Consider the following 24,554-nt stretch of genomic DNA (forward strand, 5'->3'; position numbering starts at 1 on the left):
GGAAGACATGGCACCGGTAGAGTCTTTCATTTAAAGTGCGTCACTAAAAAGCACCAAGTGGAAGACCGTACAAGCCAAAGATGACATGGTCCAACTGAACAGATCTCAATCATCTTCAAACGAAAAATAGCAAGGCTCATCACAACACTTATCTCACAGAAGAAATCAATTCCTAGGAAGGCATACAAGCCCTTAAAATGTTTACAAGGTCTAAATCAGGGGTCTCCAATCTTTTCCAGAAAGGGCCAGTGTGGGTGCAGGTTTTCATTCCAACCAATCAATGGTCACACCTGATAGTCATTGAAAATGAAGATCATTAGATTTGAACAGGTAGAATTTGGTGTGGACTTGCTTGTTTGGAATAAAAACCTGCACCCACACTGGCCCTTTCTGGAAAAGATTGGAGACCCCTGGTCTAAATGAAATCAATCTGACAGCAAATCCCCAATGAATCCTAAACTGGGTCAATCATCATAATTTATATGCATATAACATGCGTGACAGTTATGAAGATTGGGACTTATAGCCATTATTACCAGGAGTCTAGTCAATGCTTTCAGGTTCATAATCACACTGCTTGTGCTTTTAACAAGTTTGAAACTGTTTGTCTCCGCAAAACACTATCCAAGTGTAATTATTAAACAGACTGCAAAAAGAACATTAATTACAGGTGAAACAAAAGATCAAGCAACACAAATTACAGTACTACCAACATGAAATGTTTAATAAAATACATATTTTGTGTATTGATTCCACCTCTGTTTTCTTACACTAAATTCTAAAACTTGGCTAAATGCCTGGTGAATATTAAACACAGAACAGACACTACTGAGTACAGTCCACATTCTCCATCTGCTTAAACTGTTAGTCCATTGCCTCAGATTTTGGTTCTTGGCTGACAGAAGCAATTGCAGTCGATCCAGCACAAGATTTGTTGTGTTTCGAGATGCTTTCTTCTCAACGCGTTTGCAAAAAGTGCTTATTCAAATTACTTCATACTTCCTTTTTCACTCAGGCCAGTCTGGTCATTCTCCTCTGATCGCCCTTATCCACAAGGTGTTTCAGCCTGCAGACCGACTAGACAATTTTTGTTTTTTTTTATTGAGCAATAAGTCAGTTTATGAAACGATATTTAACTGCAAGAAATGTAAAGAAAAGAAGAGAAATGATCATGTGATCAGTATTCCTTTTATTAATTATATAGATCAATTTTAATTTCTGACCAAAAATCTGTTGGCCTCTAACCCCATGTAAACTTTAGTGATGATACCTCTTCTAGTAGGACATGAACTGTGGAACTATTACATTTTAACTAAATTATCCAACTCCCAGTGCACTGCAATACTGAGTTTTTGAAGCAACGTGGAACATTTTATGCATACCTGCGGTTCCCTGTGTAGGCGAATGTGTGTTCCTCTGTGTTGAGATAAAGACCTTTTCACCACCTTGCGGGTCCGGAAATGGTAGTATTCTCCAAATATCTGCCAAAACACGCAAGAAAAAAAAAAAACATTAAAGCCTTGCATCTTAAAAAGATACGCTTGGGAAAGCACAGAGTTCCTTTGAAATGTCGTAAATTAGAAGCCGTTTAAAGTGAAAAAATTTTTTTGCAAACATTGTGGAAATACACAGCAATACAAAAACCACATCCTCCCTTGCATGACTTTCACTAAAAGAAAGAGAGAACTCTTTAGAGAGTACATCTAGTCCAAACATGGGTGAAGGGAAAAAGTCAGGATGAGGCACTAATGAAATACGTGGCAAGACAGATATAGTAATAAAAGAAATAAAAAAGAAGCAACGCAGAAAGACAGGAGCATTCTACTCTCTGACATGAAGAGGGGAAAAATAAATGAGAATTAGAGACAGCTACACTTAATGAAGCTGCCAAGTTAAGGCTGCTTTAATGAAAACGGGCAGCATAAATTAAGTATTACAGGTCATTTTTAAGCAGTACAAGTGCCCTGACCATGACCTCATTTTTAGATAAAAGGCACATACACTATGATGAACACTCATGCCTGAAGCACTGATCTGAAGTCAGCCAGCCAGCCTCACATCCACACAACTGCTAAGCTTTAGTTTTTCGAGCGGATCGATTCTCCCTCTGATAAAAGGGAGAAAGCAGTAGTTCATGTGCTGCTAAGCTTCTGATGTGAGTGCGAGAAGCCTCGGTGTGTCTGCGACAAAAAGCCTGTAAGTCACGAAATGCTTTAAAACATCATTCAACCACAGAATCCATGCAACAATAACAACTAATGGCCCCGGAATGACAAACTGATAGTTTCATTTGATGCTGAGCAGTTGAATAGGTCACTGTCAGCTGGAGTAAAATTGAGATTGTGAGCGAAAAATGAAAATGAGCACAACTAAAAGCCTGATGCAGAAACTGTAGCAGTCCAAGAGATTTTGTAGTATGTTTAACAGTATTTATAATGAGGTCTGAATGTTCCAAATAAATAGGCTGGAATGCATATTTAGAGTGATGTCCTCTTGTAAGGATCCTTGACTTGCTTCACTCTACATGAGCACAAGAACATACACTACTTGGGTAGTAATCCAGTTGTATAATATGCTAAGATACATTACAGAACATGCAATATAAGACTTTGGTACTGATTTTAACAGATGGTAACCAGTGGTGGTGAAATATTTATATAAAAAAAAAAAAAAAAAACAGTTCAGATAAGTGTTTTCAGTCCTAATCTCTTCCTATTCTATTCTATTTAATCTCGAGTAAACAGCTTAGATTACAACATGTCAACACAAATACCATAAGCCAAACAAAACCAGTGTGGCACAGAAAAGCAGATAGCGTTCCAAAAACAGATTTGCTTCGAGGCAGTGAAGCCAGTGGAGAAGCCTAGCAACCATAAAGAGAATCATGGATTAGTGAGGAGGGAAGAAATATGAATAAAAGGATTACAGCATAATAAAATAAGAAGGGTACAAAAAAAAAATGCTGGGGATGAAATGGTACAATTATATGCAGCTCCTTTGCAATCATAGTTCTGTATTCAGCAGTGGAGATGGGAAATGTAGAGCCAAGAGCAGGTGCATTCTGATCAAAACAAGATAAGAGACTTAAAAGACTGGACGTAAGTCACAGCTGGAACTAGAGCTTCGAGCTCCAGGCTTAGGCGAGCCCAGAAATGAAAATCATGTCATATGCTTCAATGTCATATAATCCCACGATCATGCTCAACATGCCTGGCACACTGAAGGCAACTGCATTTGCTTCCCAAAACATGGCAACAAAATATAGAGGGGATTTCTGGAGCAGAGTTTAGGCTTAAGCCTCGGATCCGAAATCTTGAAATCTGAGGCCAACGTCCATAGAACGCAGCTGTATCGCAAAAGTTTCTAATGCCAAATTGGGGAGGGCATGCACTTGCACTGCATCTCCAAGGAATGTGAAGAACGTCATGGAGAAAGATATTTATGGACAGGGCTGAAAGCAGACCTTAAAAAAATAGGCAAGACACAGCAGTAATGCTAGGCTGTCAGCACTACACTGTGCTAACATCTAAAAGCAGCGCTGTGTCGTGAGAAATGTGCAGGCGGCCTAATTACCTCCCAGTGTACCTTTGACTCATTCGTGAAGGTCCAGAAAGACGAGCCAAGAAGCACTATAGTTCAAAACGAGAGCCCCACGTTCCCACACAAATTAGTGCCATCATCTACAATTATCCTCCACCTAACCTGACATGTACCATTAAGAGCTCCTAACTATCTGCATAGCAATCTTTACCTGCACACAATCTCCAGCTACATTTTAACCAAAGGGTGTTCCAGTGGTGGAAAAACCAAAACAAAGGGAATGCTTAATGTTGACAGGCAGCACAGCTCGGTTTAAATTTGCAGCAGCCTCTAGGGATAATTATCGAAATGGAAGGACTATCAAGCCACCTCATTGAAATGCAATGCCATGCATGTTTTAAAAATAATCAGGCAGTTGTTTATTTTCCAATTAAATAAATGTCAAGATCAACTTGCTATAACAAAGAAAGCGGACCACCTGAAAAAGAAAATTAATTCTGCAGAAAAGCAGAACCCACATGCTACTCTCGGGATAGTTCAGCATGCTTGACTCGTACTAATGCTCACACACACAATACAAAATCTCTGGAGCTCCTTACAGTCCATGTAAAGCCTTGAAAAATATATGAAGGCCTGCAACTGCCCTTATTTTCAGAGCAGTGCCATTTCTGACTTACTTGAAACTTTGCTGTGACAGCTTCTTCGGGTACTTAAAAATAACATCAGTGTAGGCCAAATCATATACATCATATGGATTTGAAGACTCTATATTAAGAGGTAAATATACAAGTCTGAGTTTACATAAAGTCTTAAGAACATGCCCCCTATCTCACTTAGCCAGACGCTGACCCGCATATGCGAGCAACAGATAATGAAAATGTTTCCCCTCCCAAAATTTGCAGCCTGAAGCAGAGCAGCAGTAGATGGCCATCTGGGATTTTTCACCCAGCATGAACTTGTCTCACCCTGACCCTTGAGATTTGTTTTGCTTAATCAACCTTATACTGCCCTTTTACACGTCAGGATCCTATATTTCTATTCTCCTACACTGTTTTCCTTCTTAATAAGTACTTCACACCATCATTTGTGTTATGTCTTTAGTCACTCTCCCTTAATTTTAAAACCTTGAGCTAACATGTGCATTGGGACAAGGATCCTTTGGGACGCATCAAAAAAAAAAAGTGGCTCTAACGTTCCCTGGGAAAAAGAAACGCTGTTTATTAACATGAGTGTATTGAAGACATAATTCATTAGAAAATATTGCAGGGTTGCCCAGAAGCAAAAATAAGGAGCTAGTAGGGTCAAAGTTCCTGCAGGGGAAAGTGGAAGTGGGTTTAAAAATCAGTATCTCACACACCTTTACCTTAAGGACATGAGGATTAATATTCAGTGTACTATGTGGAGAAAAAAAACTAATTTTGCAGACTCCTAATAGAAGCTCTGGGAGTTCTCATACTTTGTCTGAATGCTTAATTTCATACCGGAATTCATGCAGAGGAGGGGCTCATAATCACCGGTTTGCATTCACATAGAAGTAGTTCTCCCAAACCATGACTCAACTGCACCGTCCCATATACCAGGTTTGCATCTGGCACCTGCTTTCTTATTATTGTTATCCCTTTCCTACTAACACTTAAGTAACGAATCACATAACATTTTTAAATGCATAGCCTATAAATAAACAAAAAAAACAAGCAGCCAATCATGCAGATTTTATGTCACACAGGCTACTACATGTTTTTAATGGTGCTCTTAATTGCACCACAAAAGGTCAGCTAATTGCTCCAGACAAATAAAAGTGTGCTTTTTTTTTTATTTCCATAAGAACAGTTTCCTCATTGTTACAAAAGGAGAAAGTCACATGAAAGGAAAATCATATTGCTTGGCACATGCCACCAAAAATGCATAGCTTCTACACTTCATGAGACATGGGACTTCACATCAGAATTTAGTCACAGCAAACTCCAGGCCACTGTTTTAGAGATTAGATTAGAGATCAATTTCCAGGACCTTTTCCCAGGCTCAGAAATAGTGTTCATGCTTTAGCAACAGACAAGTCAGCATACAGTCAGATTGCTAAGCATACACAACCTCCTCAAAATTGCCATATTTCCAAGTCATCAACCTTCTAGGAGTTTGGGACAAATTTCACACCACAAGTGACTCCTGCAAGCGGGCGAACTGCTCTCAACCGAGATTAAACTGCACTAGAGTCCTGGTGTGCATGGACAATGACCAATTAGACCCATTTCTCAATTGAGCAGCTGTGCCAGAAATGTGCCGGTGCCATGCTCACCCCAGGAACACTTAATAGCTGCCTAACAGCCCATTTTTCCTCATTTTTCCTAAATATGAGGCTATTAGCATTTCATCTACTGCAAATGAATCCCCAAAAGATTTTGTGTAAATTTATGATGAGGCCCAGAGGAAAAGGTGCCAGCTGCATGCTAGCTTTCCCAGGGGCTGAGAGAAAGGGGGGAAAAAAAAGCCCTCACAGTTTGCTATGCCTCTTATCAGCAACCTTTTTTAGCCAATGCTGAGTTGATGTGTACAGGTCATGGAGTATTGTGGCATGTGCAAGGTTAGGGCTCTTTTCCGCAAGTCCACGTTGATTTAAATTTCACCACACAGGGAATGGATCATGCTTTTATTTTATTTTATTTAATTTTTTTATCCTTGAAGATGTGAACACTTGAAGGAGAAACTGTGTGAATGTAATAGCACGCACACTGAATTACTTAAGTTTAAACACTGCAGAAATGTACGCCTTATCTGCAAGTTCTTCGGAATCTATTAAAGTCGGATCGATCTAATGCCAAGCCCAGACCTCTACGTGTCGGCGCTCGTAAACTGACTGTGCTTTCAGCAAGCACTTGCTGGTCAATAATTCAATCTAAATGAAGTGGAATCTTCTTAACATAGCAAATCACACTCTCCATAACTGGCTACATTGTAATGGGTCATTTGCAGTGGGTCACAAAATGTCAGAGGCGAATTAATGGAGACTGGTTGTGTGCGCAAGGATGAAAAGGCCAAAGAAAGAGCACAAAAGGACCCCAAACACATTTGATGGTCCATGGTTACTATAGAAACTCCAGAGAGCCAGTAGCGAATTTGACAGTTAGAGCTGCAGAGATGAGCAGAGTATGAGCAATGGTGGAGTGAGGTTGCGAGAATGCAAACCCTGTCTTACACAATGGCCTCAGCTTCTACTGTAATTTACTGTGGGGGGTGGGGAAGGGGCTAACCAATCTGTCCTTCTGGTGGCATCTCAAAATCTGACCATCGCCAAATGAACGAGCCTTTGAGTCACAATGCACTATTGACTAGCCATCAAAACTGTAATAGCATGACTGAAGTGAAGACAACTACTAATTAACATTCTTATAATCACATGCCAAAAGTCATGAAAAGCTGTCTTGTTCATAAATGACCAAGAAAGAGAGAGAAAAAACTAGAGGCTGGTTAGGAAGTGACTGAACCTGTAAACAAGCTGCTCAGTAAACATTTTTATTTTTTACTGATCTCTGCGAGAAATAAAAAATAAAAATAAATCACCCTTTAATCATTTAAGCGTCACATTATGACACGGCTCTGAAATGTACTTCACGCACATCAAAATCCTAATCAGTTTTTTTTCCCCACCAGATTAATAAATGTGATCTGAATCCACGAAGTCGATATTAACTATATAAACTATGAAACGATGGTCATGTAAACTTTGTTTACAGAACTATTAATGTAATGCATATGAATGCATTTTTAAGGGTGAGGAAATAGGCCTGGATCTGTACAAGAAGGGCTATTGTGTACTTCAAGGCTGGAGAGGACTTTTTAAAATAGAATGCTATAGAAGGACATTCTTAATTTGTTTGCTGAAATAGAAAAAACAGTGTACCATCTGTTACTAAGACGCAAATGTAAAAATGACCCCTCAATCACTTGCCACAGTGGAGGGAAGATCATTTCCAGGACGGCACCAAAATAAACAACCCATGCAGGAGCTCTTCAGGCATAAGAAATGGCCATCTGTAAAGTAAACAGCCATTGCAGATTAGTCACGGAATGACTGTATAATTGTTCCAGCGATAAAATACGAGTAAAACGTAATAGCGTGTAGTTTTTGGGTAATGAGGTACAATCTAGACATTAGCAAGAACTATTAATTAGAATGTGGACACTGAAGGAGACATACAGAACACTTTTAGCTGATGACAAAAGAAAAAAAAACCTCTTGACAAATGTTGCCCTTTATAGAACTGTTACACAAAGGATAAAATGAGAAAGATAGCCCACTAGAGAGTTAATCTTTACTTTCTTTGAGGGTTTGTAAAGCACTAAAAGATACTTCTTCCGAGCTGCACCATTAACTGGCAGGCAGTTAACAAGCTGCACAAGGTTAATTAGGAACAATGCTGACCTTAATGCTGAAGAGGGGAAAAGTTTCTCACAGTTCAGCTTCAGCACAAAGGCACCAGCCTGCACCAGCCTGCACCAGCAGCACCGCCTGTATGTAAATGTGTTTGCACTTTTGTTGTAAATGTAAATTAAGAAGCCAATGTATTGATTGTGCACTTTTTATACCCTGACAAAAGCATGGTACTTAATATATTTATCCATGCTGGGAGGACACACTTGAAATAAAATAGTGCGGCTTTCAGCGTTTTGCCAGGATTCTAAAACCGCCGAGCCAAGGAGGGCATATGAATATCTAGAAAATGCCTTATTTACTGCACAAAGGCTATCAGGAAAGCTGTGTGCAGTAAATCCTCAGACATGTGACCCCCATAACTCTAGTCAAATAGTCGAAACTAGGCATGTAATGATAAATGGTGAGCCAATATAGTGTGATATATAGTGAGGCGCATGATTTTTTAAAAAAGGATGTGTAGGACTGAGAGATAAAACCTGCTGTCTATACAAGAAGAGGAGAAAAACTATTTCAGACCTTTGATCCTGCAGTTCCCTTGACCCTGCTTGAATCAATTCCTAAATCTTAAAGAAATGCTGGTCACAACGATAGTTCCATAGACATTGTACAAACTTTCAAACACGTGCTGAAGATATTACTCAAACGAGAGTCTAAAACTTGACATATGTAGAGAACAAAAAAAATAATAATAAAATGCTTTGACCGTGTTACCTTCCTACCTTCCGTGCTAGTCTTAAATCTGAGAGCCTACATTATAATTCCTCCCCATTGTTACCAGTATTTCTGTAATGGATCAAAATCTAGCAAAAACATGTTCAGTTAGATACAAGACAAGTCCAGTGACCTATGCTTGCACAGGGACCACAGCTTATCCTGCACACTGATTCACACAAACACACTGATCTACTAAACTTGCTCTCTCGTTAAGTAAATATGCAAATATGAAACTGCCCATATTGGATTCTCAGATTATTAGAAGCATGCATTAGGACTATTTATTTAAAATAAAGTTTATTAGCTTAATGAAAGATTGATATAAGCTCTGTGCATGCAAAAGCTGCCTTTCCAAGTGGTGGGTTTAAATTGAGTGCTTATTAAAGTGGCACCAGTTATGAAGATTCAATGAGCTTTTAACTTTTGCATTATCCACGCTCCATCACCTCGCACGCAGAGTGAAATCCCTGCCATTAGGTTGTGTCAAAGCCACAAACAAAAGCTTAATAAAAGTGTGATCGGCTCCTCCCATTTTACTCTGTAGGTAAGCTGTGAAAAGCTCCTAAAACAGAGCAAATTTTTACAGACTATGTCAGTGGCCTGTGACGCAGATCATGTTTAAAAACAAGCATGTGACACCATGAAAAATGGCTGCTTGAAAGGGTCTTCAAAACACTTAATCTATTATGCAATTCATATGTGTAATAGCCTTAAGCTTGGCTGTAAAAGGACAAATTATATGAGCTACAAAAGCTCTGCACCAGAACCCGAACCTTTAGATCGGTAGAACCAAAATAGAACTTTGCAGCCCCGGTAACACTTAAGTCAAAGATGGCTTGAAGGTGCAAGAGCCATATTTAAAAAAAAAAAAAAAAGAAAAGAAAAAAAAAAAAAAAAAAAAAAAGGTTAGGTAAGCAGTCCTGCTTTAAAAGCCATTAAAAAATATTATGCTTCTAAAACAATAAAAATAATTGACACTTTTTTTTCCCCCCACGTAAAGGCAGTGACTAATAGTATGAGCAGTCTATCATATAGCCAAACTCAGGAGAAAGTGTGGCTGAAGGATGGTTAAGTTGAAGGAGAACAGACTCTGCATAAAAATATTGTTCTGACTCTCTCGAGATTTAGTCTTATTAAATAAAAAGTGCAGATATGATAGTGCTCATATTTTCAAGGGGAAAGCTGAAGGTACTTTCAATTTCAGCCATGTAAAAAGTATAGCAAGGTGACATCAAAAGACTGCTCCATTACGAAAAGAGAAAGATGGAGCTTTGCTTGTGCTTTAGTGCGATTATTCACTCCATGAATTTGCATGGGCTGTGAAGCCTACTGGAGATAAACACAATCCAATATCACGGTCGAAGCGATGCCAAAAGTCAAAAGATGCCTGAGGGGGAAAAAATAAAAAAAATGCCTCCATGTTTCCAGCAGTCCTTTTATAGAGAGATACCATTACCTTAAATGGTAAGGAGAGGTAAAATAATATTTATAGCACATGTATTGGACAAAGGTAGCTGAAGCTATGTATTTGAGGATCAATTATAATCAAGCAATTATGGGAAACTAGAAATCAGTGTAGTAGAGGTCCAATAACAAACTAAGCGATTGATTATCTGCATCCTTTCTGCCAAATGAAACTCCTTTTGAAGTTCAAGAGTTTAGCTTCTGTATAAATATTTTACCATGCACCAACCCCGAGATCGCTTCCGCTCATGTCTTCTTGTCCCCATTTTCACAAGTAGCTCAGATGACAATGAATAGGTTATATTGTGCGTCAGTAACCTGGTACGTTCGTGCTCACTGATTATTTATGCCATAGCAAAAGCATTTTAATCCACTGTTGAAGAAAGCACTAGGTATAATAGATATGATACATTTTGTATTTGAATTGTAAACACAGCCAGGTCAGCAGCCTTACTAAACGAAGTCTAAATACAATGGGTGGTCACTGGAGACACAGTAAATAAAAGAACAAGCCAAGTCTGAACATCTATCCATCTCAGGTGTCCATGAGTAACTGAATCATACAAGAAGACCTTAGAGACCTGGTAGGTTTGTATTCTTTAACATACCACGAACATTTTTTTCCCCCAAGGCCATTTAGTGATATGCAATATACACACTACAAATCAATAATGTAACTAACTGGAACCAGGTATTCCCTGAAAACAAGAATGATGTATTCTGTTTTTAAGGATCTGGTAAAAATTTTAATGAAAGTATTCCCAAAGAGCGATTGCTGGTTGTAAAGACTAATGTTTGCATAGCATAAAACAAGGATTGCAAATTATTTTTTAATCTGTTCTGCAGTCGAATTAACCAAACACAACTGAAGAAAAAAAATCGAGCCAACCTAGCTGTGATTGTGGGTCTCCAGTGTGGGTTGGTTGTTTCAGGAATGGCAAGTTTCACACCGCTGCCAAAATTTGACAAGAACCAAAAGTCTATAAAGCTTACATAAGAGATCTGCTCAATCGCAGGGAACAAGTACAAAACTGTCATTGTTGTGCAGAAAGGCTTGCTAAACTGACAAATAGGCAACCATCAGAACTAGGTTTTGCATTTACTGATGGATGATTAAGGGGATAAAAAGGCTGTAGAAGGTAAAGAATTCTATCATTCATAACAGAGTTAATCTGTAGTGAAAGCATGTAAATACGATTAAAATAAAGGAATATTAAATATTCAGATGATTATAATATTGATGTTGGGCCATCTTACTGTTTTAGTAGACTAATCACGTCTTTTAAAAAAATAAAAAAAAATAAAAAAATACGATTTAAAAAAGAACACACAAACCCACCACACCATGGTCCCAAAATAATTAGAAAAAGAAAATTGTATGCTGTACTACCACACAAACATCAGCATCAGTGAATGTGTGCTTTCAAACCACAATTTACTACACAGTTGATTTACTGATGTCTTTTCCATGGAAAAGCATGTCACTTAGTCACTGAAACACAGCCAGCTGAGCACTTTTTGAAAGTGTTGATAATTTGGGCATAGATGGCAGGAGTTTCAGCTAAAGTTTTTTTTTTTTCTAAGGAAGAAAAAAAAAAAAAAAAACTTGTGCAATCCTGATCCAAAATTGAGGTGAACTAAGTCTAACTCAGCATTTTATACATTCCAAGGAGCATGCCAGATTGTCAATTGCTCAACTGTTTCCAAATACCTCTAGCTTGAATAATAATCATTTTAATTGACAAGTCCTAAATCAGCATACTAGACATAGTGACACCTCCATGCAACCTTTCAAAACCTGTGCAAACAAGTAAAAAAGGAAAAAGTTGACCAAGTGTGAAAAGAACTGCTAATTCTAAATCCCACATAATCTCCCAGTTTTTTCCTTGCGCAAACCAAATAGATGCACTGCGACTATGTCAGTAATAAAAGCAGTACAGATGAACTCTAAAAATAAAAAAGAGGAGTGTTAAGGATACTCATCATCATCAAAAAGAGCCAGTAAAAGATTACTGAATGTTGATGCTGATACTTTGACAGATATCCATTAAAGTTCTTTTATAAAAAGACAATAAAAGTTAATATTGCCTGATTGCACATTATTACTAGTTCAAACACATCAGAAATATACAAAAGACTGAAGCAGACAACACTTTGCATTTCTTCCAACAGCTCCACCCTGAAAATTTCCCTTGCAAAATCAGTCTAATGCTGCTCACACACAAGAGGTACAGGAAGAGCGGTTAATGAGACACTTTCTTTCAATTCAAAAATTATAGCCTCATATTTTAAGGCTAAAGTATAAAATTCGATGGGCCCCCCCAGAGTTTCGACACGGTCTATAGAGATAATAATGGCTGCTTATAGTAGCACTGGAAGAACCTGATTTCTAAAAGTGCACAGCGACTGGTGGAACTACTCTAGCTCTCCGCTGCAGGTGATCCAAGGACGAAAGCAATTCAAACTGCTGCGTGGATTCAAAGATGGTAGTTAAACGACTGCAGTAAAAAAATACAATAACAAAGCACAGTAGAGTAGAGTTGAACAGGGTGTTCAGCTGACACATACAACTGATCAGAAATAGGCACAGTGGATGGATAAGGAGACCTTCATAGTTTTTTCTGCTTGCTGCAAAATGAGTCACAATTCAAATGAGAGTGTAAAAGCATGAAAAACCAAGTCATACACGCCTACTCCAGATGTACGAGTGCGTGGGAGCTTCTGTTAACGGTTTGATCCTGAGGTGATCGTGAAGAGCGATACTGGAGGATTGAATTTTGTTGTTCTCTCTCTAGGATGTTTGCATGTTTTCCAATCGGTCGAAGAAAACTCGGTGCAGGTTCATAAGTACACAAATTAAATGGGAATGTAGTTAGCTTCAGGGAATGGAAACTAAAGGTGAAAAAAGGGAAAGGCAGAAAAGAAACTTCTGATTTTAGAGCATGATATGAAACTTGAGTCAATAGGGAAGGTTAACTGTGAAGGTGTGGGTACTTTTTACTAGCATCAGCTGAGCAGAACCACCCACATTCTTAAGAAAGTAGTAGGGAAGATCTTAATCCCTACTGGGAACAAGCAGTGAATCAGATAAAGCCATATCAACAACTGCCAGGGGGGGAGAGAGAGAGGGGAGGAAAAAAAAAAAAAAAAAAGTCTCAGACATTCCCAATAAAGAACATTTTGTTAATTTTCAGTACAGGAAATCAATGCTGGTGGTTAAACCACACTTATGTCTGACCCCAAGGCAGAACACATGCTTTTAGAAATGCTGCAATATTTCCAAGTAAGATAGAATTGCACACAAACTCAACTGGGTCCTAATTCATATCCCTCCATAACTGAAGCTATACACTTATAGTACATTTTCAAGGTATCTGTAGACTGAACATATGCAAGTCTTCGATTTCCTCATTTAGCTATTGATGTACTCCGATAATCTACTGGTCTGCATTCAATTTTATGCAAAGGAAGTTTTATATTTTATTTACATTTGCGGCATTTAGCAGACGCCCTTATCCAGAGCGACGTACAAAAGTGCTTTAAATCTCTAGTAATGAATAAATCTACACTGGTATGCAAGATTACAAACTTAATATAAATATAACTCGAATTCAACAAACTTGGAAAGTGCTAATTTAGGTATTTCTAAATTAATTTAATTAATTAATTTAATTAATTAATTTCTTAGTAATTTATATCCCTCCATAGCTACAGCTATACACTCATAGTACATTTTCAAGGTATCTGTAGACTGAACATATGCAAGTCTTCGATTTCCTCATTTAGCTATTGATGTACTCCGATAATTTACTGGTCTGCATTCAATTTTATGCAAAGGAAGTTTTATATTTTATTTACATTTGCGGCATTTAGCAGACGCCCTTATCCAGAGCGACGTACAAAAGTGCTTTAAATCTCTAGTAATGAATAAATCTACACTGGTACGCAAGATTACAAACTTAATATAAATATAACTCGAATTCAACAAACTTGGAAAGTGCTAATTTAGGTATTTCAGGAAGTTTTATTAAACACCAAACACAAATCACTTAATTAAAATAAGGATTAGACTTCTGACAGCAGTTAAAATTAAAAAGGCATAAATATTAAAATCATTCTTAGCACTTTATGTGGGCTGATCTTTAAATATGTTTTGGGGTGTAACCCTACACTATTTGGTAGACCTACATTAAAACGTAACCACATTTTATCCCAGGATAAGCACGACGGTATGTGCAAAACAGAATGCTAATTATATTGTCTAAGTGTTTTAGCTGCTGGGAAACTGGAAACAACAACATGTTATGGTGAAACACCAATCCAATGACTATTCCAAATCTGATGCTTAGTTATTCTGTAAAGCTGCCAACACAACACTGACTGGAACAGCAATCTCGGACACAGGAAAAGATCAATACGGCTCATCAGAACACAGAGTACACTGTGTATTTGAGCTCGTGATCTGAAAAACGGAAGTTCAAATCTCGGTAATGACAAAGAGCCACTGTATGGCTCAAACTTCAACTGCCTGGTGTATTCTTGATGTTTAACTGGTTTTAAGTGCAACTTGCTTTTGATCTAGAATAAATGTAAAAGAAATATCAGAACAAAAACTAAGACACTTTTTTTTTGCATTTTACAAAAACAAAAAAGTGTAAATAAACGATGTTGAAAAAAGAACTTGAAACATTTACCACACATTTGCACCTGCACATTTTTGTCCATTACATTAAAATACATTTTATTTTTTTCTACAGGAGCAAATCTAAAAAAAAAAATAAAAATAAAAAAATTGATGCACAACCACATGGCTCGGCAATTAGTGTTTTGGAAATAGCTGAGCTATGCAATGTAATATTATATATATATAAAAACAGCCTATTAAGACCCATGCTACTTGGTCAAACAGGGCTCTGAAGAATTCTCTGAGAACCAGGAAGAGACATTACCACATCTGTACACATGCAACCATAACAGTCAGCTGGGGAAGCTCTAATGACCACACTTTGCAAACACAACAAGGCCAGTTGTGACTCAGGCCCCAATAGAAACGTCTGGCAAAGCAGGTAGAAACAAGCCAGAGGAAACTACTACTTATTTACCAGATGCTTTTACTCATAGCTCTCTAGTAGAAGTGAAGAAAATGTAAATCTACAATAATTGAGTCAAATCTAAATGTTAGTTGCATCTATTCAGATAGAATAGCTTAACACTAAAATACAAAGTGTCTTCTTTCGAATAGATATTTACTTATTTTGTTGAGTGTATTTAAATATATAATAGAACAAACTTAAGTTAGAAAAAGCAACAGACCTGTGCAAGGGTGGTGTAATAAAGTGTAAGCTTAACAGTACACTAGTATAGTGTAGTTAAAAAAAAAATTATAATAATAATTTACAAATAAAAAAAACATAAGTTATTTAATGCATTAAAGCAGTGAGCTAATCAGTATGCCAGTCTGAAATTATCTGCACAGGATTTTTGAACTCCCCCAACAATCCACCATCCAACTGAGATTTTGCAATTGCCAATTCCAGCAAGCAGTTCCTGACTGCACAGCTGCTAATGTGATTAGTCTTTTAAATATGAAATGAAGGAAATTGTTATTTTCCTGTCTTTACAGTGTATCTCGGTGTTTAAATAGTTAATTGCGAATGTGGTAAGCAATGATCTTACAGGCCTTTTCTGTCTGTAAAAATGCTCCAATCATCCCTACTGAACTCTGAGCTACCTTTGCAAACAGTGGTCTTGTAATCAAAAGCTACCTAAGTTACAACTGGCATCGTTTTGTTGAGTGCTCCAGATGACTTGCCAGAGCTGTGCTGTGCCAGCGGAGTGTTTCCCCAACCCACCCAGTTAAAGTCTGGAACAGTCCACTTCCCTCTGTAACTGATGAAGTATCCCATCACTAAGCATAAAGTGACTAAGCATCCCACAGGAAATCTGGTATATTGTGTTACCAAGACACACAGATAGAATGCCAAAACATGTTTAAAAATGTTTTCCTATAGGAAACCTGAAAAAAATCAAGATGATTGATGATTCACATTTCTCCTGCCCACAGATTTAGTGAGAGTATCTTTCAAGGGTAGTTTTAGCAGGACAGACTTCCATAACAGTGCTGGCAAGCTTATGTTGTAGACTGTGTTTTTTCTGGTCTAGAAAACCTACTAGTTGTCGAATCCACATTGTCATTGCATAGCTCAGCTATTTCCAAAACACTAATTGCCGAGCCATGTGGTTGTGCATCGTGTACGGGAAAAGCTGGACGTCTGTCAAAGCCAGAATGACAAATGCCAGAACAGACAATCTGAGCAAAGATTCCTGGCCCAGGTCCCAGCACAAAAAGGAGATGGGTACTTGGCCAGTTGGGGCACTCCAATTTTAACTCCACACCACTTCCTGACTGAGATGTGGTCAAAATCACTCTTGCCAAATCACCCTTTAGCTGTTCTTCAGACATTAACGAAAGACAGCTCCTTGTCCTCTACTTCGCCTGCCTCCATTAGTGCCAGAGTTTAGGTGGCAACTTTCTAACTGACAAGAAAACACTTAGAAAAAGAAAATTAAATGAAGACCTGTAGAAAAAAGAAAAAAAATAAAAATCAAGAAAGGATTCCTTCCATAGCATGACAAGTCCAGACTAGACAGCTGATATACACAGTGCAAAATACCTCCCTTGCTTCAAGGCTCACCACACACACACACACACACACACACACACACACACACACACACACACACACACACACACACACACACACACACACACACACACACACACACACACACACACACACACACACCATATATTTGGCAAGTGCTACAAATTCATTCATGTCTCCATGGAAATAGAATAAACAACACAATTATATTTGAAAATAATTATCCAGTCTGTCAGAGGAAATACTAACACTTATGACATTTCCCCCCTAATGTCAACAAGCTTAACTGCACTTAGAAATGCCACAGGCCTCGGGCACTACAGGACAGCAGGAATTCAAACTTCATACAGTTAATGACTTCATTAGATGCACTGACAAGCTAAACTACATGTCTGCACAGTTGACACCATCTCTAGACAACACAAGCTGAAGCATTCCTGTAAATGTGAAGAACACTGATAAGAGCATGGGGGAACACGATAAGGCATCAGATTCCTACAACTCCGAGAAATGGCTATAGCATAAATGAAATGGCCACCAAAGAAACACACAGCTTTGAGTGCTGACCAGATGGAGAAATAGACCTGTAACCCACACTGAACTACTTCGTACTACATAAAACAAGAGAGAAGAAACACTGAGTAAATGCAGGCTTGTAAAATAAACAGCTCCAAGCAACATGGCCAAGTGCAATATCCTTTTCTAAGGGTATTTAAAAAACAATTGTATGATAAAACTCAGATATTCCCTATACTACGGAGCAAACACCGATATGACTTCTTGACATCTGACTCAAACTACTATAAAAACATAAAAGTATAAATATTCTCACATCAGCTTTGCCATTTAAAATGCATATAATACAGCCTCATTAGAGCGAATAAGCACTGTTTATCTCCCAAAGGAAACTGGATTTGCCTGGCAGTAAGAACAATTATCACAAAAATGCCAATTTAAGCACACTAACCTTTAATGAAAAAATAAACTGTGATATGCGCAAGAATTTTAACTAATGTTTACTTTTATTTGTATTGATAAAAAAAAATAAAAAAATAAAAAATAAAAGTAAATGTTATTGTGTTAAAAGTAATGAGGCATATGATTGGTTTAGAAGGAGGGCACCTCCATGCATTATCCTGGCTAATATCAAACTGCTATTACAAGCTCAAAGCAATTAAGCCTCTCTTAATTGGTTTTATAGCAAAAAAGTTGGAAGTTACTTCGCAGCTATAAAAATACACAAACGTACCGTATTCAATTATAGATATGTTTTTATTCTTGTTAACTGACATTATTTGCTTTAACTCTAACAGAGCAGTTCAGGCTTTAATCTTCTCACGTGTTATATGCTCCAGGGACAAGTAGACACCATCCACCTAGACTTATTAAATCATATTTAAAGCAGGTTCTAATAGCGAAAGCCTGAGCATTTCGGTGTACCCTAGCCTACTTGAAGTACTCAATCGTTGTGAGCCTTTAACCTTTGCCCAATGATTTAGTTGACATAGGGACCTGACAGGGACAAATTACACTAAGGCTTCTGCAAACATTATTACAAATGTAATGTTGCTCTAGACCATTCTACCCATTCCTGATCAGCTAAAAGTGCTTTTGGGTGAAGGCTGGTGAAGCTTGACGAGAGGGCTGTATAGGCTTGTACCTGAAACACATCTGGTTTTGGTTATTGGCCTTTTTGACCTGTCTGGAGTTCAACTCCATTAACTGGACTAATAATTCACACACACACTTTGTGGAAGTTGGGTATAATTAGACGGGAAGATTGGGGAGGCAACCATAATGTTTAAATGTTCAAGATTTAGGCTCAAGAAAGGCCACTAGCAGTAACGGCTCAGCTGCTCTTTGGAAATCGCAAAAGGAATGTTTTTATTCAGGTGTCAGGGAGCAAACCGCAGACATTTACATCAGACGGTAGCTCTGACCTACACCCACACTGGCATGTCTACCAACTGCCTGCTTGTCTTTCAGTAGATTGTGTGTCGAAACTGCTCAATGCGGTCACTCCTTGTGCTGACAAACTGGATGGCTTTTAATACACTCAAGTTATTATCTTTTCTATTTGTATACGTTTTACGACAAAAAACAAAAGACTAAAAGTGAAGCGTTAAAATAACAGCGTGCATAGGTTTCTGGAACAAATTCATCCTAATTTTGCTCGCTGTACTTTTTTTCCCACTTCACTAAAAGAATAGTTTAAATGTCTCAGTGGAATCTGCTAGAAAATTATAAGGACCCAATGCTGAATTCATGGGGAAACCAGCTAATAAGATTATTTCAATTCAAGGACAGCTCAGAATTGCCTTGTTCAACTCAACTGAATTTATACAGCCTTCTTGAATATATAATAGCTTACTAAAATAACATATGTTAAATCATAATGTAGCCTTCCTGTATGTTCAAAAATGTCTAACATGAACAATGTAATTCCTCAACCATAGAAACCAAACTGGTGTACATATGAACAATAATTATTGCTCTACTAAACTGTGTGCATTTAATTAAAACCCACAAGTGTTATTTTAGCCACCTTTCATTACCTATTTTTAAAGTGAAGAGTCAAGAGTTTTGTTTAAAAGTAATGGTGCCATTTAAATGATTTCCATCACTCGAAGGTTTAAATCAGCCTTTAAAAATGTACACTGTATTAAAAGGTCAGCAAATGAGGTATTTGTAAACAGCTGCAGACTTGTACACTAGTGGAACAGACATATTGGGCTTTCTGCTCCAGGTCTGACATTAACCTCCAAGTATGCACTTCAGCAAAGAGAAAAACATATTCCAAGTGCACTCTCAATCCCAACCAAGGTCAGCGTGGTTGCGACATCCAGCCTTGAAGAAACTCAGCGCTGCAATAAATCTAGTGACTCACATTTGAAGGATTTTGACTGGATTCACTTTTTCTCCCCCAAAGCTTGATATCAAACATTATGTTCTGGAATACAAGCATTCTTGCGAGGTCGACTTTGCAAATGTGGTAAAAAAATAAAAAATTAAAATAAATAAAGCTGCGTTTTCTGTACAAGAATTCTAACCTCAGATTTATCGCATGTTAAAGGAAGGATAATGATCTGTATGAATGTAAATATCATATGAATGATAAACCTCGCCTCACTCCTACAGCAGCAAGCACAGACTTTTGCATTGCAAATATGAAACATCCGAGCTGAGTCTAAATTCAAACTAGGAACGTACCAATGCAGCCTTTTAAATTTCTGATAGAGATTACTACAAAATTTAAATCAAATCTCTAGGCATTAAATGATGCAGATACTAATCTATCACACTGAGATGAGAGTCTTATGCTTAAACTGTCAAGCTGGATACAATTTCAGAGCTGGTTTTAAGGTTCTGTCCACACAATCGCATGCAAACTTTTTTGATGCAAACTGTATAAACAGCCTTAAATACAACAGTGCATCAGACAGGAAAATGTGTCAAATACATTTATACCAGCTCTGACTTTTATAGTTAATTAGATCACATGCATTTATGTTAATGATTTGACTAAAGGCAGCTAGAGACAAGCTACAGGGCTAAAAAAAAATGTTTTGGCCAGAAAAATGAAGTCAAGTTGATTTCTATAGCACTTTTCACAACAGACATTGTCTCAAAGCAGCTTTACAGAAATCAGCAGTCAAGGTGAATGGTGTGCATTTATCCCTGATGAGCAAGCTCCATAAGATGTCATGAGGAAGAAACCTTGAGAGGAACCAGACTCAAAAGGGGAACCTATCCTTATTTGGGTGACCTCAAGAGTGTGATTAGAAAAGGAAGAGAGTTTTTACACTTTTTTTTTTTTAACCTTAAGTAAACTGGCATAGCTTGTTTAAAAAATAAACAACAAAAACAATGTTTACAGCTAAAATAGACAAAGCAGCATGCGTTTATACTTCAAGGTCCACGACATAAAATCTAGCCACATAAAATTATAAACTGTTCTCTAATGGATAAGCATTAAAGGGTAATTGTAAGGAAGGCGTTTTTATGAGTTTATGCAAATTTTGTGCCAAAAGTGAAATAATTGGCAGCTTTTGAGAAGAAAAGTGTATTGAAGATTTGTTTACTGAGCCCAAGGTCACAAACTCTAATGCTTAAAATTTTGAAAGACAAAACCTAATTCTCCCCCCTAGTGGAGTCTAGGGGGAGTGGTGGCTCCAGCGGTTAAGGCGCTGGGTTACCGATCGGAAGGTCGGGGGTTCAAGCCCCGGTATCGCCAAGCTGCCACTCTTGGGCCCTTGAGCAAGGCCCTTAACCCTCTATGCTCCAGGGGACCCTTACGAGAAAAATAAATCAAGGACCGTGACGTCGGAGCGACGTGGGGCCGCCTTCCCATGGGCTCACAACCTGCAGGAGGGACCGTAAGGGACCGGTGCTGAGAGGATTGGGCAGCAGTCGAAGGCGGGGGCCTTGACAGCCCGATCCCTGGACACGGAGAAGTGTCTGGGGAATCTGCTTAGACTGCTGCCCCAGCGACCCGAATACGGATAAGCGGGAGAAGATGAAGATGAACCTAATTCTAGAACAATTTTTTGCTTTCTGATCTGTTGATTAATATCTACTGACAGTTCAGAACTCAAGTATAGTGAGAACAATACTGCTGCCCAGAGGAAGCCATTCTCTGTGCAATGCAAAGAAAATCGTAGTCATCATACCCTTTCATTTTATACAAAGCAACCATCAGCTCTGCATCAACACCCCACCAGGTTTCACAAAAATGTGAATGTAGCCTTGTCAAAAGGAAGCAATGAAGCAAGGAACCTTCTATGTATCAGAAAATGTTGACTGTAAACAGCTGTTATTCACTAATTTTTAACTCTCCAAAATCTAGATTTGTTAGTACAAAAATAACCCCTGAAACAAACAGTACAGTAGATACCTTTTTTCCCCATTTTTTTTTTTGAGTGGAATGTATAATTGCTCAATCCTCAACTGCTAATGTTTATCTTGTGGAAAATAGTTTTTCTTCAAGATGACAAAACAGGCAAAAAAAAAAAAAAAAGCATTAAAAAGTCCAACAAGCAAAATGACATTTATGTAAGTAAAAAAAAAAAATTATGTCTACATATGTTTGCTGTGGGAAGCATTTTGAGTTCACTTGCCCCTGTAGAGATAGACTAAATGCAAATCTCACTTGCAGTGTGACGCCACTCCATTCATGTGGGAACGACAGCGCACTGAACAGAAAACTATGTAAATCATATGCTATGGTCTTCACAGACATCTCAACCCTCCAACATAAAGGGGAGAATTTTAAAGTGACATTTCAGTGCGCTCTACCATTTTTATCCTAACCGAGGTAACATCTGACAGAATGGCTTTCTTTGATGGCATTTCAGGCCAGACTGCTCTTCCCCCCCCACTACTCAGTTTTAGTGCGTCTGTGCTGTACTTAAACAATAAACTTTATATCTATAGTAAGCTTTAAAAAATAAAAACCTTAAGACTGTCCAGTATTTAGTTTTTCTGTGAACATGTTTTTACAGTTTCTCTAATATTCATACCACCCCACGTGGCTCATATTGGGTCAAGTCATGGTGATCACATTTTTTTTAACTGAATCTCTTGGCTCATGTCTGCATGATACGCACTGCTCTGCTACTACATGACTGATTACATAAATGAGCAATAAATTAATGAGTAAACAAAAGATTGCAGAACTAGTTGCTCATTTTTTTTGTTGAGAACTTAAACTTTCACACATGCACAGTGGCAGACATGGCTATACATTTCTTATTTTACACTGACTAAGTGTTGTCATCTTGAGGCACTTTTACCATATCCACATCCTCTCTACTTCGGGCAGAAAACTTTCTGCAACCCGAACGGAGCTGAAACATCACTTGTATATCAACAATGTGACCGCTGCAGTTGGGGGGAAAAACAAAAGTGGGAAATGTGGTTGAAGTTTCCTTGCAAGTTTGCCTTATTTGTAAACTATTCAGAGCACACACTCTTCCTGGAAAACCAAAATAGGGGAGGCTCAGGCTAAACATTTTGCTGTTGTGGTATGAAGATTGTTCTAGAGGACATGAGAGATGCTCTGTTTCTCTGCCAATGCTCTGAAAGCAGTCATGGTGTGGTACAGCCAATTTCTATGCAAATGGAAAGAGTTTCCCAATAAGTAGTGGTGGTACAGCATACAGGCAACAAGAAATAAACAAGTGAGATGCAAAATTGATGAGAAAAACTATGATGGGAGACAACAAATAAAAAATAAAAATATACCAAACTTCTGAATTTGAAATAAAACCAAGTTTTCAATCAGGTAAACAAAACCAATGTTGTATTTTATGAGCCTTCAGTGTTCCTGTAATTTTTTGGGGGCACAAGAGGGACCTATATAATATTAAGTAGGTTTTTATATGTTCTGGATAATTGGTATACATCATACCATCACAAAAGATCTATAAAAAGTGGGAAAGCAAATAAAGCACAAAACCCTGAACATCCAAAATCATCATCATGAGACAGACCAACAGAGATATGAAATAAAAATGGGGAATGTTTGTTAGGCAAAGTAGTTTAGAAACCTGCTGACCTTCCCCTAATAAGACGGTCTTGTGACTGAAAAAAAAATTATTATTTTTTTTTTTTAATGGTGTAGAGGAAAGAAAAACAACATGGTTCCGAGATTACTTTGTCTTCCTGTTTAAAGTGGATCATGATTAATCCAACATCTGCCAACATAAAACTCAATTCAGAGATGACACTGCTATAATAAGTATTTATCAACAAAAAAAAATGTTTTACCCATGTTTATAATTGAACAAACAAAGTACACCAGCAGGAGATGGATAAAATATGCGTTCATAGTGTCTGATAATCACAGTGAACATATCTAGGTCACTATTAAGCAATAATTCAGGAACTGCATCTACTGGAACAAAAACACAAGTCAGATAGTCTTGAATGAACGCAGATGATGATCAGGCTTCCCATAAACTCGCTTTATCATCAAATATTGCAAATTAAGACTGTTGTGCTTTATAAAATGCAGTGGAATTAAGAATTTTTTATTATTTTCCCCTGTGGCTGGTACAGTATCACATGCCATCTCTGGTGTATCCATATTTGGTACCATTCTACAGGGGGGATAAAAATTGTCCAGGGTCAATAATGTGCCCTTAGAAAAAAAAAAGCTGCAGCTGTGATCTTGCTTTCTCTGCATGAGCACGTCACCTGCAATGACCTGGTTTAACAGCTGCACTAATTTAACAGATGCCTTCCAAAAAGTTTAAGCTCTTGTTTTTAAAAGCTCATGTAAAACAACCTTAAATACAAAGTGAATGAAGAAAACAGACAGTAGGTGTCTGTTCTGTTTGTTGCACCGAGAGGAGCCTGGTTGAATTAAAGCCACACAATAAATGCTGTACCTGGATGCTTTCCACCTGACTCCCCCACACATTTAAAATGCACCATAATACATTTAATTATAACAGCGTTCATCATCATCATCAAATCATTGTACTTGTTACGTTACATCATTCTGCGACTGCCAATGGACATCTAATTTACCCGGCCTGAATGGCCTGACTCAGTTTTCATAATGAACTCGTTGGAGAAATTGAGGTTTGGAAAAAGGACTGCTTGTGCACCAACATTTTATTGAGACATCAGCCTCGCCTGATGGATTCTGCGGCCTTCGCGTGGCCCACAGCAAATGTCTACATGGTTCAACAAATGCTGGGACATCGAGAGACACGAGATTCCGCGTCAGAAAA

At 38.0% G+C, this 24,554-nt stretch overlaps 1 protein-coding gene across 4 annotated transcripts in view; it reads right to left on the reverse strand.

The window, feature by feature from the left end:
• furina (furin (paired basic amino acid cleaving enzyme) a) overlaps window positions 1-24,554 on the reverse strand; it is a 71,943-nt gene that overhangs the window by 35,873 nt on the left and 11,516 nt on the right. For all 4 annotated transcript variants that reach the window (XM_083559124.1, XM_083559123.1, XM_083559125.1 and 1 more), the window contains exon 3: window positions 1,383-1,481. In XM_083559124.1, the coding sequence (XP_083415250.1) occupies window positions 1,383-1,481 (99 nt within the window). The remainder of the gene's footprint in view (window positions 1-1,382; window positions 1,482-24,554) is intronic.

This window comes from Silurus aristotelis (assembly GCF_946808225.1).
Source record: "Silurus aristotelis genome assembly, chromosome: 13".
Taxonomy (NCBI): Eukaryota; Metazoa; Chordata; class Actinopteri; order Siluriformes; family Siluridae; genus Silurus; species Silurus aristotelis.